The following is an 18004-nucleotide window of genomic DNA, read 5'->3' on the forward strand; positions in this document are numbered from 1 at the left end:
ATGTGATAGTTTCTTCACTTGTATATGTAAATGCAAAAATATTCCATACAGTTAATATTGGAAAATAGTGTGATGTAGACTAATTATTTCCTGCTAGTGGTAAACCCATATGCATATAGGCTGATGCTCTTTGCCATTTGTTTAATTTTATAAAGTAAATTTAAGAAATCTGTTTTTCAATTCTAGGTATTTCCAGATTTTTAAAAATCTTATAAAATGGCAACTTGTATTTTTATCCAATACAGCAAACCTTCCAGTCTTCAGAATGGTGTAGCAAATGGGAAAGAATATGTTTTCTTGCTTAGTTGCCACATGTCAGGGCCCTGTAACTCCAATACGTGATGACAGACTGTCAAGTAATATTTCACAATGGCGGATATCTGGTTGTCATCCCTTTGGGTAAATAAAACTTAGATTTTATGAGGCTTTAATAAAAACTGCTGCAACTCTCGAACTGGTACCAAAGTGCCTCAGTCAACAGAACACAAAAAAAAACTACTGTGGCCTGTCAGTTAGAGCCTAACAGCTAATTACAGTTTGAGGTAGCACTGGTTATCAAGGTAGGCAAGATCAGAATGAGATGTTCTCTTTTTAATATTGTCCAAGTATCATGTACCCCAAAATCTGGGGAAAAAATGTTAGCATAATTCACCACTGCTGTTCTAATTACATAAAAACATAAGAAATAGGAGCAGGAGTGGGCCATGTCGCCCCTCTAGCCTGCTCCACCATTCAATAAGGTCATGGCTGATCATCTACATGAATGTAAGAAGTCACACAACACCAGGTTATAGTCCAACAGTTATATTTGAAATCACAAGCTTTCGGAGAAGCTTGTGATTTCAAATAAAACTGTTGGACTATAACCTGGTGTTGTGTGACTTCTTACATTTGTCCACCCCAGTCCAACACCGGCATCTCCACACCATCTACATGAACACTGCTTTCCCGTCCTATCCGCATATCTCTTGGTTCCCTTAGTGCCCCAAAATCTATCGATCTCAGTCTTGAATCTACTCAACGACTAAGTGTCCACAGCCCTCTGGGGCAGACAATTCCAAAGATTCACAACCCTCAGAGAAGAAATTTCTCCTCATCTCGGTCCTAAATGGCCGATTACGTTCTAGATTAGCTTTGGTTGGTTGAAAATTGAGTGATGCATTTGTATCCTAGCTCTCTGTCTTTGTGTTATAATAGGGCCTTAGGTGTGCTCAGTCTCAGAAAATAGGGTAGTTCAAATACCTGAACACCCTCCCCTCCCCTCCCCGATCCTCGAGGCCAGCACTTGATCTTTCAAAAGTAGCCTTCCTGGCCACCTCTGGGAACTGAGTTAGCTGGCTTTCAGTGCTTTTAGAATAATAGAACATTTCTAGAATAATTTTCCAGCCTGTAGGGGCAGGCAGGCACTCTAATGGCACATGCATCTGCCATGGCCAATCATATGAGGTTGCCTTCCCAGCAGGAATGATGCTGGCGTAACTGCTGGAAGTACGACTTGCAAATTTTCAGGATCGTAATTCTTAAATATAAATGCAGTATATTGCAGGCAGAAAAATCTCTGTTGTTTTTGGTTCTGTGTGTCAAATCCAAGTTAGAATCACATGCCCTTTTTTAGGTGTCAGACTTCGCTCAGTGGTAGCAGTCTGGCCTCTGAGGTAGAAGGTTGTGGGTTCAAACCCCACTCCAGCACATAGTGCGGCAAATTAAACTCACGGCCGTGTAAAATTGGCATTAAACCACCCAATATGTGGCATGAACTGCACGTGAATTGAGGCAGACTGTGTTATGGTTCGAGCAACTTTTAGTCGTCCGTGGCGCCTGCCTGAAACAGACTTTATGCTCCTTAAATATGCAAATTCAGGTACATGGCAGAGCTTGCTCCACTCATGCCTAGTTGTGGCAGGCATTGAGCGGTCTATCCAGCGATCCTTTAAGAGATAGCTGGAGGCAGCTCAAAAAGAGGCCCAGCAAATTTTAATTTTTTAATTTTTGTGGGCCCAGGAGAATCAGGAGTAAATAAAAATATCCAGAGAAAATACAATTCTGTTTTTGCAAGGAGGTAAATTTGAGAGTTATTTTTGTGGTAGCTATTCTAGTGTCCAATCTGCTGAATAGTTTAGTATTTTATTTTGTTATGTTTTCAACACTAAAGCCTTTATTTTCCAGTTGGATTAGAGTAATAATATTCGGGCAGTAAACCAAAGGATAATACTAGTACTTGACATCAACATTATACAGCATTTTTCCCTAAAAGTAGTACATTATTAATATTGGCAGTAAATTAAATCACTTAGTGAACAAATGCTGGAATTATACAAACAAATCATTACACAACTGAAAATGAGTCATTTAATCTTTGTTAATGACTGTGGCACTACTTCAATTGGATATAAAACAGGAAAAAAGGTATGAAATTCTAGCACAAAGAAGCCAGAGGGCCGATTTTAACTACCAGCCCGATCTGGGAGGATGGGAAATAGGTCGGCTCCTATGCTGAGCTGGCTGATTGCCGGAGCTTGGTGGGGGGCAGAATGGGTGAGGTGGGGACAGATGATCCCAGGCCGGTCCTTGAAAGAGCTGGCAGTGGCCCAGAGATTTATTGGTGAGGCCAGGAGGAGCACTCCTCCTCCTAGCTTCACCAAAAAAGAATTAGCCAGTTCACAGAATCACAGAAACCCCACAGTGCAGATAGAGGCCATTTCGGCCCATTGAGCCTGCACCGACACATATCCCACCCAATCCCCGTAACCCCTACACCAACACATAGCCCACCCTATCCCCGTAACCCCACGTATTTAATCCCCCTAACACTAAGGGTCAATTTATCATAGCCAATCAACCTAACCCGCACATCTTTGGACTGTGGGAGGAAACCGGAGCACCCGGAGAAAACCCACGCAAACACGGGGAGAATATGCAAACTCCACACACAGTCACCCGAGGCCGGATTCGAACCCGGGTCCCTGGCGCTGTGAGGCAACAGTGCTAACCACTATGCCACCGTGCTGCCCTAGTTCCTAGGCTATTTCGCGAATGGCTGCCAGCAGTCTCACTAATCCCTACAATGTGGTTATCAGTGGCCTATAAAGAAGTCTGAGTGGTAACATCGCTGAGCTCCATTAAGAAAGATGGCAGAGTAATTTTGCCAGTGCACTGTTACAAGTCCCAACCGACTGAGGCTTATTTTTCTTGGCAATGGGAGTATGGTAGAAATCCATGACTGCCCACATTGACTGGTGCACTCTCCCTAGGTGGACCACATCCTTTTACAGGGGGTTCTCTAGAGGTTTCTAATAAGTTATTTCTTCCTACAACGGTTACTCTTCAGCACTGTCACCGCTTTCTGGTGGTCTGGTTTTACAGGTGTGTTCTAAGTGATTGTCCTTGGCCTTCAAACCACAATAGTGTCTCCATGAAAATCTGCTTTTTCCGTTTTGGAGCCACCTTTATATGAAAGAGTAAACTATGAACAAACACAGCTGTCTTTGTTATAATTGAAAACGATGACTATTTGTTATACAGTGCAGCATTAGAACGTTATTGGCAATTGTTCAATTTCGCAAAATGATGTAAATGTGTGTCAATTGGCCTTAAAAAAAACAGCATTTATAAATGCTATACAGTACTTGTTTTGTATAACTGAAAAGTTATAATTCTGTTGTGCCGGTTATTCTTTTACTTGAATTACAGGAATCAGTGGAGCTTGTCTTCTCCTTCCTCTCTATTTGGAGAGTTCATAGAAACATAGAGATAGGAACAGGAGTAGGCCATTCGGCCCTTCGAGCCTGCTCCGCCATTCAATGAGATCATGGCTGATCTTCGTCTGAGATCTTAGCTGATCTTACCAGTTCAGTACCCCGTCCCCGCCTTTTCTCCGTAACCCTTAATCCCCTTAGCCTTCAGAAATATATCCAATTCTCTCTTGAAAATATTTATTGAATTAGCCTTCACAGCCCTCTGTGGCAGGGAATTCCACAGGCTCACCACTCTTTGAGTGAAGAAATTCTTCCTCATCTCTGTTTTAAATGATTTGCCCGCTATTTTTAGACTGTGGCCCCTGGTTCTGTGCTCCCCTGCCATTGGAAACATTCTCTCTGAATTCAGCCTGTCCAGGCCTGCCATAATTTTATATGTTTCGATGAGATCCCCTCTCAATCTTCTAAGCTCCAGTGAGTACAAGCCCAAACTATTCAATCTCTCCTCGTAGGTCATTCCCGCCATTCCAGGTATCAGCCTGGTGAATCGCCGCTGCACTCTTTCCATGGCAAGAACATCCTTCCGCAGATGGGGCGACCAAAACTGTACACAATACTCCAGATGCGGTCTCACCAGCACCTTGTACAGCTGTAGTAAGGTATCCCTATTCCTATACTCGAACCCCCTTGATATGAAGGCCAACATACCATTTGCCTTCTTAATCGCCTGTTGCACCTGCATGCTCTCCTTCAGTGACTGGTGCACAAGAACACCCAGGTCCCTCTGCACTTCCCCATCTCCCAATCTATTGCCATTTAGATAATAATCTACCCTCCTGTTTTTACCCCCAAAGTGGATAACCTCGCATTTATCCACATTATAGTGCATCTGCCACGTATCCGCCCATTCCCCCAACCTGTCCAAATCGCACTGAAGCCTCCTGACATCCTCATCAGAGCCCACCCCTCCTCCTAGTTTAGTGTCGTCAGCGAATTTGGAAATATTGCATCCAATTCCCTGATCCAGATCATTTATATATATTGTGAACAGCTGGGGTCCCAGGACAGATCCTTGCGGCACCCCGCTGGTCACTGCCTGCCACTCCGAAAACGAGCCGTTTATTCCAACTCTCTGTTTTCTATCCGCCAGCCAGTTCTCTATCCACGTTAATACTTTGCCCCCAATCCCATGAGCCTTAATTTTGCATGATAATCTTTTGTGTGGAACCTTATCGAAGGCTTTCTGGAAGTCAAGGTACACCACATCCACTGGCTCTCCCCCATCTATTTTACCAGTTACTTCCTCAAAAAATTCCAGCAGATTAGTCAAACACGATTTACCCTTTGTAAATCCATGTTGACTCTGTCCGATCCTTTCCCCATTTGTCAAGTGCTCCGCTATTTTATCCTTAATAATGGACTCTAGCATTTTGCCCACAACCGATGTAAGGCTTACTGGTCTATAATTCCCTGCTTTCTCTCTACCCCCCTTTTTAAATATTGGGGTAACATTAGCTACCCTCCAATCCACGGGTACTGTTCCCGAGTCAATGGAGTTCCGGAAGATGATCCTTAGAGCATCTGCTATCTCCAGGGCCACCTCCTTAAGTGCCCTAGGATGTAGTTTATCAGGCCCCGGGGATTTGTCGGCCTTCAGTCCCCTCAACTTACCCAACACCATATCCCTAGAGATACTAATTTCTGTCAGCTCCTCCCTCTCATTAGTCCCTATGTTTGCCGATATTCCTGGGAGGTTATTTGTGTCCTCCTTTGTGAATACAGAACCAAAGTATGAGTTTAATTGGTCTGCCATTTCCTTATTCTCCATTATATATTCTCCCGAATCGGACTGCAAGGGACCGACTTGGGATTTTACCAGTCTTTTCCTCCTGATATACCGATAAAAGCTTTTGCAGTCTGTCTTTATGTTTGCTGCAAGTTTACTTTCGTATTCTATTTTCCCCTTCCTGATTAATCCCTTTGTCCTCTTTTGCTGTATCCTGTACTGCCCCCAATCTTCCGGTCTGCTGCTTTTTTTTGCCAGTTGATATGCCCTTTTTTTTGATTTTATGCTGTCCCTAATTTCCCTCGTTATCCACGGTTGAGCCACCTTTTTAGGTTTATTTTTATGCCAAACCGGTATAAACATGTTCTGGAATTCTTCCATTCTATCTTTGAATGCTTGCCATTGTCTATCCACTGTCAATCCCCCCAGAAACACCACCCAATCAATCTTACCCAATTCCCGTCTCATACCCTCGTAATTCCCTTTATTTAAGTTCTGGACCTTAGTCTCTGATTCAATTTCCTCACTCTCCATCTCGACTGAGAGCTCGATCATATTATGATCGCTCTGACCCAAGGGGCCTCGTACAAGAAGATTGTTGATAAGTCCCTTCTCATTGCACAATACCCAGTCTAAAATGGCCTGATCTCGAGTCGGCTCCTCGACATATTGGTCCAGATAACCGTCCCGAAAACATTCCAGGAATTCCTCCTCCTCAGAATTTTTACTAATTTGGGTAGTCCAATCAATATGTAAATTAAAGTCACCCATGATGACAGCTGTGCTCTTATCGCACGCTTCTCTAATTTCCCTTTTTATGCCTTCCCTCACCTCCATATTACTATTTGATGACCTTCCATTTGATTAGTGAGAGTACTTTGCTGTGGACACTTTTCCCATCACATTAGAGATCAGGATTTTGACCAGTCTTCAGCATGCCAGTTAATTGGTTCTTTTCCTCCAAGGCTGTTTATGAGAAGAACTTCCTTTCTAGTTAGGGCTACCAGCGGTCCCTGTCTGATAGCTCAAAATGCATTATTCATATGTTTTTAGGTCATCCTGCTACAACTAATAAACACAGAGCACAAGTACTTGTTCTCTCAGTTCTTGCAGTTTATAACTAGCTTTAAGTAACATGAGTATGCAAATATCAAAAGCAACTATTTTAGATATAAAATATAATATAAAACGCAATTATATATCATCACAGTTCACTGCACTACAGCATAGTCCACAACAATATTGGAAGTAAACCAGCAGGAGTCTATTCTCACAAACATTTTGTAACTCACATTTTACTCCTGAATAGTAGACCTAGTCACTTTTAGGCTCATATTTTAAAGGTGTGATGTAAATGGCATATGCCTCTAACAGCAGTGTAAGATAGAAAAAATATCTCTACTCCTAAAGCTGACCATTATTTGTGATTTTGTTTTGCTCTTGAATTACCTGTCAGCCTCACTTGTGGTGCTACTTAAATCTCAGTGCAAGTCATGGCATAATAATCATATATAATCCCTTCCACAGTGTCCCAATTAACAGGCTCCGAGTGTACTGCTTGTCTTGGTTTGCATATAACGAATTAGTGCATTCAATCCCTAGTGTATTCTCAGCAGCTATTAAGAGGAAGCAGGTGATATGTGAAACATCTCCAGTGCAAACATCTGGTAGTCAACAGTGTGATACAATGTCTCGTCTTATACTTGAAAATCCCTGAAATTAGGATCGGGAGCTTGCTGCGCGTGCAAGCCCCCGATGTGCACTCACCCTGCGCGCCGACATCTGAAGCCCGGGCCTGCTTGCATTTCCTGTCACTGGCCCGGTTCAGATGTCGGCGCGATGTGCTTACCTGATCCAGCGGCGTAGTTAGTGCGATGTGCCGGCTGGGATCAGGTGAGCACTGTGCAGCCAATCAGGGGAGGGGAAACTCATTCATGAGTTTGAGAGTAAGAACTGTCAAACTCATGAAAAGTATGGGCTGCCAAAACACTACTTAAATTTTAAATAAAATTTTAAAAAACATCCCACTGATTATATTAACTATAAATAAGTTTTAAAAAATGTTTTAAACAATTAATCAATTTTTTGAAAAAAATAAATTTTTAAAAAATAGGGTCTAAAACTAAACTTACTTTAAAAATAATAAATCTGTGGAAATTTTTTTTCTAAATTGTACTAAAAGCCCACTTACCTGTAAAACGAAGTACTTACGTCTGGTTTTTCCACGCGTAAAAACCGGAGGCCTTTACACTCGGGCAAATCTGGGGGGAAAAAAAGGAATTTCACTGCGCACGCGCTGCCTGTGCAGTCGCGCGCATTCTGCCTCTTAACCCCTTGGGTCAGAGGACAGGAAATGCCGGTTTTCAGCGCATGCGCTGTGCATGCTGAAAACCGGCAATTCCTACGGCCACACGCGTGAGTACCCCGTCCGTACTCACGCGTTGTGACAGGAATTACTGGGCCAAGATGTGTGCTGACATGTGGCCTTTAAGTTAAAGAAATGAAAGTCCGTGTCTATGGCAGCTTCAGTTAAGAAAAAACATAATGGTCAAAAAATGATTTAGTAGTTTAGAATATTGATTTGATGCAGCAAAGATAAAAATGAAAAAGTGCTGATATCTTCCTGTAATTGTGTGTATTTCCAGCAATTTCTATTTTTTTACCACTAGATGACATGGACAGATGCCCTCTGTACACTCTAGATGTCACAATAACTCCCTCTCCCCAGCTTGAATAGCACATATCTTCAGTCAGGGGGCCAATCTTGTCTCTTTAATAAAAATTGCAGAAATCTGATGCCCCTCCTATATACTCTTATTTGTTGTTGTTTCAACTACAGACCCCAACCAACAGTCATCACAATGAAAGTCATGGTGGGTTATAGAAAATTACATTGCACATTCTGTCTCTCTATACATGCCACAATCTGAAAATGGCACTGTTCATGCTTAGGGCTTTCCTTTTCAAAATAAACAATGCCTTTCCTAATGTTTCTATGCTCTTCTTCGAAACAGTGCCATGGGATCTTTTACATCCACCTGAGAGCGCAGATGGTCTCACCTGAAAAACTGCACTTCCGACAGTGCAGCACTCCCTTAGTATTGCACTGGAGTGTCAGCCAAGATTATGTGCTCAAGTCTCTGGAGTGGAACTTGAACCCATGGCCTAACTCAGAGGCAAAAGTGCTATCACTGAGCCACATTACTATTGCTGATAGAATTATATACAAAATCTATGCAAAAGAAGATTTATATTAAAACAAAATGAGCAGTATCTAAGGACAGGAATCCTGTGCATGATCCTTGTAGTTAACATGAATGGTTATTTTTGTTTTGCAGGTTGGCCATGGATACCCATAGCGGTTGTGGCATATTTCTACTGCTATGCCCAAGTGGGAATTGAATATGACCGACTCAAAAAATAGATCTTCTGTTAACCGTGTTATTTTTCCTTATTAAATGAAAATGTTGGTCCTAAATATATTGTTTTTGCTTAAACTTTAAAATGCAATACACTTCTTTGATTATTAATGACATTTTGGCTGTCTTCCCATCTCCCAATTTGCTATACTGTTTGAATAAACTTTTACATGCTTCCTGTAATGCAAGAGGTTTGGTGTGTGTAGTATACATTAGCGCTCTTTGAAATAGCTATTTAAAAAATGTATTAAATGACTGGCTATGTAAATCTTTATTTTGCTGCTTTCAAAGTCGATTAGACACATTAATGCCTTTGTATGAAACTCCTTTGCCTAATATTTTAACAAAGGACTGTAACACCATTAAATTAGTGGACAAGGGAAATTTCATACAAACTGTTCAAAACATTTATTACTAATATATCTCTCTCAGCATGATTCTAACCCAGCAGATTTTTCTGTTTGTGAAAGATTAAGTTTTGGTACATACTGTGAGCTAATTTACAAAACTCAACTAGAAATAAGTGCCTGTTTCACTCAACTGGAGATTAATGCAGGTTAGCTGATAAATTAAATCACAGAAACAATATCTGATTACCTAATCCCAAAGAAGATTTAAGGGATCAAATTAAATTTTAAAAATACTGTTTATCTATTGGAATTAACCTGCACCAGATTGTGATGCAGAGCTAAAACGTTACATCACCAATGATAGTAGGTCAAGTAGTACAATAGCTAGATATTCACCAGCAGTTTATCTTTCCTCACATTTGTGCTTACGTAGGAGTGTTTATATCATAATAAAAAAATCACAATTATTTACCCTTGTTGAACCAATTTTAACATTGTCAGGGGCAAACTGTTCCACTACAGTTGATTCTCATAAGATTAATTTCTATTAACATAAGTTATTAGCAAGAAAAGAACAGTTGATCCTAATACAGTTATTTCATCTTCCTCGTCCCAATAATATCTCTTTATACTGTCTGTCTCTCTCTCTCTCCACACTCATTGAAGCAATCTATACGTACTCCCTCCATAGTCAAACCGTAGGCACACGTTCTCCCTCCTTGACCTCTCTGCAGTCCTTGACTTGGTCGACCACACCATCATCCTCCACTGCCTTTCCTCCATTGTCCAGCTTGGTGGGACTGCTGTTGCTGGATTCGACTCTTCATAGAATTATAGAAATTTACAGCACAGGTGGCCATTCAGCCCATCGTGTCAGAACTTAACCAAAGCTTCTCCAGCAATGGCATCTTTTGCTGCCCTCACACCATTACATTTGGAGTCCCCAAGGATCGATCCTTGGGGTCAGCTTCCATGCTGGTGACACTCAGCTCAACCTCTCCAACCCCTTCACTGCTTCTGTATTGTCAAGACTGCTTGTCCAACATCCTGTCTTGGAGGAGGTGCAATTTCCTCCAGCTAAATATTGGGAAGATTGAAGACATGGGCCTAGAAATTGAGTTGACGCCGCGCCAGGGCTTTAGCGCCGGAAATTTAGCGCCGGCGCTAATTCCCTTGCGCGCGCCAAAAATTCAGTAGCGCCGCGCCCAGACGGCTGCCGGCGCTACTGGCGGGCGTGAGCGCCTCCCAATGGGCGCTGAGTGCCGAATTGCGGCGCTAATCCGGCGCTGCGGGACCCGATGCGGTGCGGCAGGCTGGGGAAGTGCAGGCCTCCTCCTTCAGTTAAGGAGGAGCTGCCTGCACCCGCCCGCTGTCCGTTCAATTATTGAAAAAATGAGCCCGGCACCTCGGACAAGTGCCGGGCTTGCAGGCCAGACGCATCTGTTCCGCGGGGGGGGGGGTGGAGGAGTCCGGGGAGGGAGGTGCGGGCAGGCAGCCGACGGGAAAGCGGCCGGCCGCCGCGCGACCTTAATGCGCCGGCGCTAACTCGGGGAAGACTCGGTTGCCAGAGTCTTAGTTGCGGCTGCCACGGGCGAGGCGGCCGCAACTGAATTTCGGCGCTGGGGCCCGTCGGCATGGCAACCGGGACGCTGCGCACACCGATGACGTCATCGGAGCCGGCGCAGCGCTACCGGTCTACCGCGGCGTAAGGGCCCCAGGCAATTTCGGCGCCGGCGCCAAATGCAGCGCTAGGCCCTCTAGCGCCGCAAAATCGGCGCTAAGGGCACTCAATTTCTAGGCCATGGTCTTCTGCCCCAACCACAAACATCATACCCATGCCACTGATTCCATCCCCCTCTATGGCCACTGCCTCAGGCTGAATCACACGGTTCACAGCCTTGGAGTCCGATTCCACCTCGAGTTGAGCTTCCAACCTCATATCCTTTCCATTATAAAGACCGCCTACTTCCACCTCCGTAACATTGCCCCTGCATCAGCCCATTTGTTGCTGAAACCCTTAGCTGTGTCTTTGTCACCTCCCAACTTGACTATTCCAATACAAAGCAAAATGCCAATTCCAATGCTTTCCTGGCCAGTCGCCCATCCTCCACAATCTGTAAACTTTAGCACATCCAAAACTCTGCTGTCCGTATTGTATCCCACACCAAGTCTCACTCACCCATCACCCCTGTCCTCATTGATCCACGCTGGCTCCTTGTCCCGCAATGCCTCAAATTTAAAATTCTCTTCCTCATATTTAAATCCTTTCATGGGAGGTTTTTAAAAAAACCACAATGCGATATGTAAACAAATTGCTTTTGCTGAATTTGCAGGCAGGCAACGAATGAGAAAAAAATGAGGGGGGGGGGCACACTGGGAATGGAGTGAAGGAACTTGCAAACCCATAAGCATGAGGGCAGTCCAACGAACGGGAAGGAGGATTGACATATGGGGAATGGTGTTGGGACCATAGACAAAAGGCAGCAGAACAGGGGAAAAAAAGGTCATAGATATACCTATTGCTATAAAAAGAACATTAAAAATGCTGACAAACTTTATTCCTCCAAATTAGGTGCTGCCTGTATGCATATTTCCTTTCTCATTCCCTCCACTTTTCCTATGCTTTCTTTTGACATTGATTTCGTCTGAGTATCGAAATTGTAAACATATTTTGTGTTTCCAATTTCACTATAGATACTGCACACCCTTTGTTGGTTGTTCAGAAATGTTTCCTCTTTCAACAGTAGGCCGGAACTATTTAAAGACGGTTTTAACAGTTTCTCCTATATTGGACACGTGAGGAAATTATAATCTTCTGTATGTGCACTGAGAAAATGTAATTCTAAGAGTAATGATTGCTGGTTTACTTTGAACCAATGATTACTAATAATACAAGCTTCTCTGACCTGCCATTTATGTAACTTTTTGTTGTATTCATACTTTTTTTTTATTACTAGTTTTAATCTCATTAAGACTGTCATAATTATGCACTATTGGGTTATATGCAAAATAAAAGTGTCACAATGTGCCTTACCCCTAACCTCAGAAAAAGCATTCTCTACTCAAACTAATGTGGCATTATAATTTCCTACACCAGTCTCATTATGATCTTTCTCAGTAAGACCAGCTGATTAGTGCTGAATTTTCAGTAGTTTTGTGCTGTTGTCATTGCAGCTGCCCAAAAATTGACTGGCAAACAACGCTTGCTGTTGTAGGACTTTTAATTGCTTCAGAATGATGATACTTTTGTGCAAAATATTTTGGCTGAATTTAAGTCAGGTTCCCAAGGTGAAGGGAGTATTCTTCATATTTTGGTCTTAAGTAATGAATAATGTGAGGACCATGTCATACAACACATTATGTTTCAAAAATGAAAATTACAAAAAATGGAGGAAAAAATCTTGGTGACAAGTAGACTATTTAATATGCAGACATTCAATACTTCATAGATTTAGGCACAAACACTAAAAGCTTAAATATGTATAAAATATTCTTTATTGTTATAAATAAAGTTTACATATCTTTACAAATCAAACAATTTGTGCTTCATGTTTCTTTTTGTTACAGGAATATATTAATATATATGTGCATAAATTATATTTCATTAATTTTCGGTTTAATGTTGCAAAACCGGTACATATGCCACTACTGGCAGCTTTTCTTGCTGACCACAAAAATAGGTCCTAAATTGTTCAGTACTTTTGTCATGCTCACAGAGTATGTGCATAATTACACTAGTGATAAAAGTAAAGAAGTAGACTGGAACCAATATTGTAGGTTATCTGGTGCTTCTTTGATTTGGGAAGAAAATAAGTGAAGCACATACCTACAAGTGCCCTAATCTTAATGCAGTTTGCAGGTTCATGCAAAAAGCTTCTACAAATAAACTCATTCAAAACAGGTATTTTTCTTTTAACAGTGACGAAAAGCTGGTTTTGTCTTTAAATTGACATTTTCCACAAAGTTCAGAACTTTCGAGCCTTTAAGATAGTCTTTCATAATTAAAACATTTGTATTATTAAGTCTTATCTCTTCAGCGTCCTAATCCACAACTTGTAACTACTGTACACTGTATTAATCTACCTCTGTGATTTTAATTCAGACACCCTATAGATCAAGTTCCTGTGAGTATATCTGGTCATCCTGTGTTGCTAATCTGAATTTATATAGCATATTGCTCAGCTACTGTGTCAACATTCCTAATGGAATACAGCAACAGGCAGTAAGATCGATACACAATCAATTAGAAGACCTATCAATTCATTTCACTGACTGACTACTTTTAAGAAAATTAGTCTATTTATTGTTCTTTGGAAATCAGTTATGATGTATGATTTCAGCTATTTGAAGTAATTTGCACTGCTGAACTGTAAAAAATACACATTAGGAATTATTTAAAACTTATAAAAAATTAAAGCATCTCTTCTAAGTACCTCTTATGCAGACCATAATATTATATATTGCATGGTACCATCTGCTAATTCATCCTAGATTGATGAACGAAGGCTACTGTAGAAAAATTACATGGAAATAATTGCAGTGTGTTTAACAAAGACTTTAAAATTATTTAATTTACTAGCTAATGACAATGGATTAAACCACTCATTTTATCTGAGCAATGTAAACATCATTCCCTGTTTAAGACTGAATTCTTGGATCCTGTCTGGCATAGCCTTTCAGTAATTGTCAACTGTCTGCCCTGGAAAGAATTACATTTTGGGCAAAACTACTTTTTACAATAGTTGTAATGGTAGAACCTTTTACATCTTTAAACCATTCAAAATATAGTGAAAACCCCAAATTGAAACTGGAATTTAAATTGTTACTTATAACATTCAGAAACGCTGAGAGTTATAAACTTCTATTGTTCCCATTTTTTTAAAGTAAGCTTCCTCTCTGAATTGAGGTATGTTACAATGGGCTTGTTACAATTTTGCCTTTGAGTTGTTAAATCAGTAGATGCTCTGTTAGTCTTGAACTGTTTAAGAGTCTCTTCTGCCTGTACATATCAAATCGGCACTTAGTATGTTGCACTATATCCTTTGAATTAGAAAAGTCTGTCTTATGTTGCCACTGAATGATTTCTCCAAAGCTGGCCTTTATAAAATTGAACCCCATAGCTCTTGCAGCAGCTGCTGTTTACATTCAAGTTTATGGTGGAATTAGATACTTACACAATGTTTTCCAATTTCATATTTATCTTGTGACCAGTGGAATCATGCAGGATGCTGTAAAGAAAATACCCAGATCCTATGGCAACTTTAAGATATGTATCCAACTTTTTTAAAGCTGCTTTTATTACTGGTGCTGTTTGATTTTTGATTCTGGGAGAATTGCATCCATGACTTGGCTATTGGCATTTACACTATTAAATAAATGCCAGCGACACCCAAATCCTGAGAATTAATTAAAAATAAAAATCTGTCTCTTTTAGCTCAACAATAGACTTGTAGACCCACAAAAAATCTGGGTGTATGAGTCTGTCATTAGGACAAGGGAGTCCGATTTAGTAACATAAATGCCAGGAGTTGGCCTACAGATGCTAGTCTTCCAGAATCCAGTAGGAAAGTAGTTTAAGCGTTCCAAGTAATTGTAGCACCCCTACTAGGGAGGGGGAAATCATCTAGGATTCCCACTCCTGATCATTATCCAGTGATTGCTGCACAAAATGTGTGTGTGGCACTGGGCGAGGTCAAATTGGGCTCAAGTTTTGATGCTCCCACAATTAAAAGATTGTTGGTACTGACTGTCTCGAGTCACACAACGCCACTTAAGACAAGATACTGGAGGAGACCCTGCACCTGTGGAACCATGGCCAGCATAAATTAGTGGCTTCAGGAGGGGAAAGGAAGATTTTTTTTAAATTCCAGCTGAGGTGTGAAGACCGCAGGCAGTAACAGCAGGGCTGTGAACATAAACAACTCACAGCTCTTTTATGTTCTAAAACTGCAATAAACCTTCACCTTTGAAATTTCAGCTCAAAAAGCTTTAAAAAAAAGTGGACTGTTTGATTTGTGTTGCTTAAACAAAGCAAAGGTTAGCATGAATATGAAGCAACGGGATGATCCACATTCAGTTAAAAGCTGCAAAGAAGAACAATTAATTTTTGTCCTCAGCTGTTACTTCCCTGCAATTTTAAAAAAAATGGTCAAACTTATATTTCTGTTCTATAAAATCAGCGAGCTACATGGAGCATGAAGAGGCATTACGTTCTGTGTACGGTCTTGAAGAAAAAAGCAAAATAAACACAACATTGGTAAATAATAAATCTAAAGAAATACAGTACAGATCTGTAAAAAGCCCTAAGATTTCCTTTGGTTACACCAGTAGAATAGAGAGGCTATGCAGACATTATGCAGTGAAATAAGGAATCCTGCATTTCTTAATTAGTCTCCAGCTAAAGTGTGGCATTTCTATCTATGAAATGACATCATAAGCCAGTGTGCCAAAGGTATTTTTAGATTGATTGGGGGTTTATGATTTCATTTCTTTTAAACTATCTAATCAAAATATATACACCAGCAAATTAGTAAAAACAAAAGGAGTGTTCTTTAGTCTTCATTCTGTGAGTGTGGCATATATATTTGGGCATGCCTCCAAGAAAAAGTCAGAAAACAAGCAGGATTCATCCCCACCATTTCAGCACTCTGGACAGCTCATCTTCAAATTAGATGATGTTTAGCAAATGACACCTGAATTTTCCCATTAGAGTTTGTTTTAACCCAAAGGCTGGTTCAGTTAGAACTGCTGGTCTTCCTTATCAGATTCTGGGGTTGTTGGCCTTGATATTTCAAATATTTCCTGTGGCGAATGCGTGGATCTTGCGTTTAATATCCTCAGTATATCTGAAAGTTGTTTTTCAATATTGGTGATCTTGTTATTCAGGGACTTTATGTCCTGTTTCAGCTCATTTTTTACTTCCAATATGGTTGCTTGAAGGGTCTGTTCAGGAATTGGATAAAAAGTGTGCTTTGCCTCCGTCAACACGGGGCTTCGGTCCTGAGGGCTCCGTGTTTCTCCTGCATCGTCTAATCTCAAATCACTCTTTGTGATACCACTGTCACAGGAATCTGTTTTTCTCAGAGACATCTCTTCATGTGTTTTAGTTCTTTCTGGTAAAGTTTCCATGGATTCTGCCTTTGACACTTTATTCCAGTCTTCTGCTTTAGGAGCAGAATCTTTAAATTTTGACCAGCCCTTTCGCTTACTGGACTCTCCAGAATGTCGAGCAGCTACAAATTGCTCAGATGTTGGAGCTTGCAGTTTAGCCTGGTCTGATATCTCGGATGTTGAGGCTCTAACCACTTGTGAAGGGATTGGAGTTGCAGGACTTTCAGTTACTGTAACTATGCTGGTTGTTGCTACAACATCTGTTACAGGGCCATCTAACTGTGCAGGGCCTCTCTCTATGTCACCATTATCCTTCAATCTTTCTGCCGCTATACGGGCCTCCTTTTGCTGCCTAAACCTTTGGAAAAGTCTGCGCACAGGATGGTCGGGAGGCAGGTTTAATGGCGCCTCATTCTTTCTCCTCATCCTTTCTTCTTCTTCACGCTTCACATCACTGATCTTCCTGAACACAATCTACATGAACGAAAGGATGGAAAAATCAGAGATTAATAGTTTAGTTACAGTACATTACATGTGCACAAATCTTCCCTCACATTATGTTCAATGGTTAAAGGTGCATCATTGCTGCCAAACAGCTACAAAGAAAGTCTTTTTGCTTCTACTGACTAACACACAATACATTGGCATTATCTAAGTCATAGTAATGTCATTTATGTCACTTTAATATGATGCGATTGTGATCCATAACTCTTGCTGACGCATCTACAAAGCAGTACTGATCTTTTAAAAGTAAGTTGGTCAGCCCTTTGGTTTAGAGCACGATTGATCTCTTGCGCTAGTGTTGGTCTAAAACTGATGGGACACACAATGGGCTGAATTTTGCCGGTGCTCAGAGTGCGGGTTTGGAGGTGGGTCCGTTGTCAAAATAGCAAAGATTGACAATGGGTACGAAACTCGCTGTCAACCCACCTCCACGCGGGTCTCCCAGGTGTCGGGTCTGTCTGCGCTGAACTGACTCGACACCAAGCGGCGGGGGAGACAATTTAGATCATTAAATGGCTTGTTAACAGCCAATTTAATGCTATTTTGAGCCTACCTTGTAATTTTACGAGCTTCCCCATGGGTTATTCGCTGCTCGGGGAACACGCCAGCTCACTCTGTCGTGCATCGAGTCTGCTTTGATTTATCTGATAACCTGACAGCTGCAGAAGTGGTGTAAAGAATGCCATGTTGCAGCTGTCCAGTTTCAGAGCTCAGAAACTGTTGGTTACTGCATTTGTAAGACATCTAGAGATTTCTTTAGCTTGCAAGTGTTTAGTGCCAACTGTATATCCAGTGGCACCTCATTGGAACAATCTCTCTCACCATTGACAGATCACTTCTGTCATCTCACCTGCAACTGCCATCTATTGCAGCAATATCAGTGCTCTTGAAAAAAATCACAACTTGGTCCTCTGAATCTTTCCATGATCAGCCCCAACACCAACATCACCTGCTGCTGCACAGGACACAGGGCATCAGCACCTGACAACATTGCTGCCCGGGAGGCCAGCAATGGCATCACCATGGCCAGATTTACTTCACTTGACACTGCACACCTTGACTGCCACATGATGCGCCAGGTTGACACCATCCCACACCAGCACTGTCAAGCATCCCCATAATGTCCAAGCCATTCCTTTC

General features: G+C 41.5%; 2 protein-coding genes across 3 annotated transcripts in view; one reads left to right on the forward strand and one right to left on the reverse strand.

Annotated features, from left to right (window-relative positions):
- Window positions 1-10349, forward strand: part of hhat (hedgehog acyltransferase) — a 390783-nt gene extending 380434 nt beyond the window's left edge. For both annotated transcript variants that reach the window (XM_085980882.1, XM_085980888.1), the window contains one exon: window positions 8820-10349. In XM_085980882.1, the coding sequence (XP_085837008.1) occupies window positions 8820-8905 (86 nt within the window). In that variant the 3' untranslated portion in view covers window positions 8906-10349. The remainder of the gene's footprint in view (window positions 1-8819) is intronic.
- A 2384-nt stretch (window positions 10350-12733) lies between these two features.
- The window catches only part of kcnh1a (potassium voltage-gated channel, subfamily H (eag-related), member 1a), a 393064-nt gene continuing 387793 nt past the window's right edge, over window positions 12734-18004 (reverse strand). The window contains exon 11 of the mRNA XM_085980872.1: window positions 12734-16834. Within this exon, the coding sequence (XP_085836998.1) occupies window positions 15989-16834 (846 nt within the window). The 3' untranslated portion in view covers window positions 12734-15988. The remainder of the gene's footprint in view (window positions 16835-18004) is intronic.

The sequence above is a fragment of the Somniosus microcephalus genome, chromosome 3, assembly GCF_052327205.1.
Source record: "Somniosus microcephalus isolate GS21.2 chromosome 3, FLI_Smic_1.0, whole genome shotgun sequence".
NCBI classification, from domain to species: domain Eukaryota; kingdom Metazoa; phylum Chordata; class Chondrichthyes; order Squaliformes; family Somniosidae; genus Somniosus; species Somniosus microcephalus.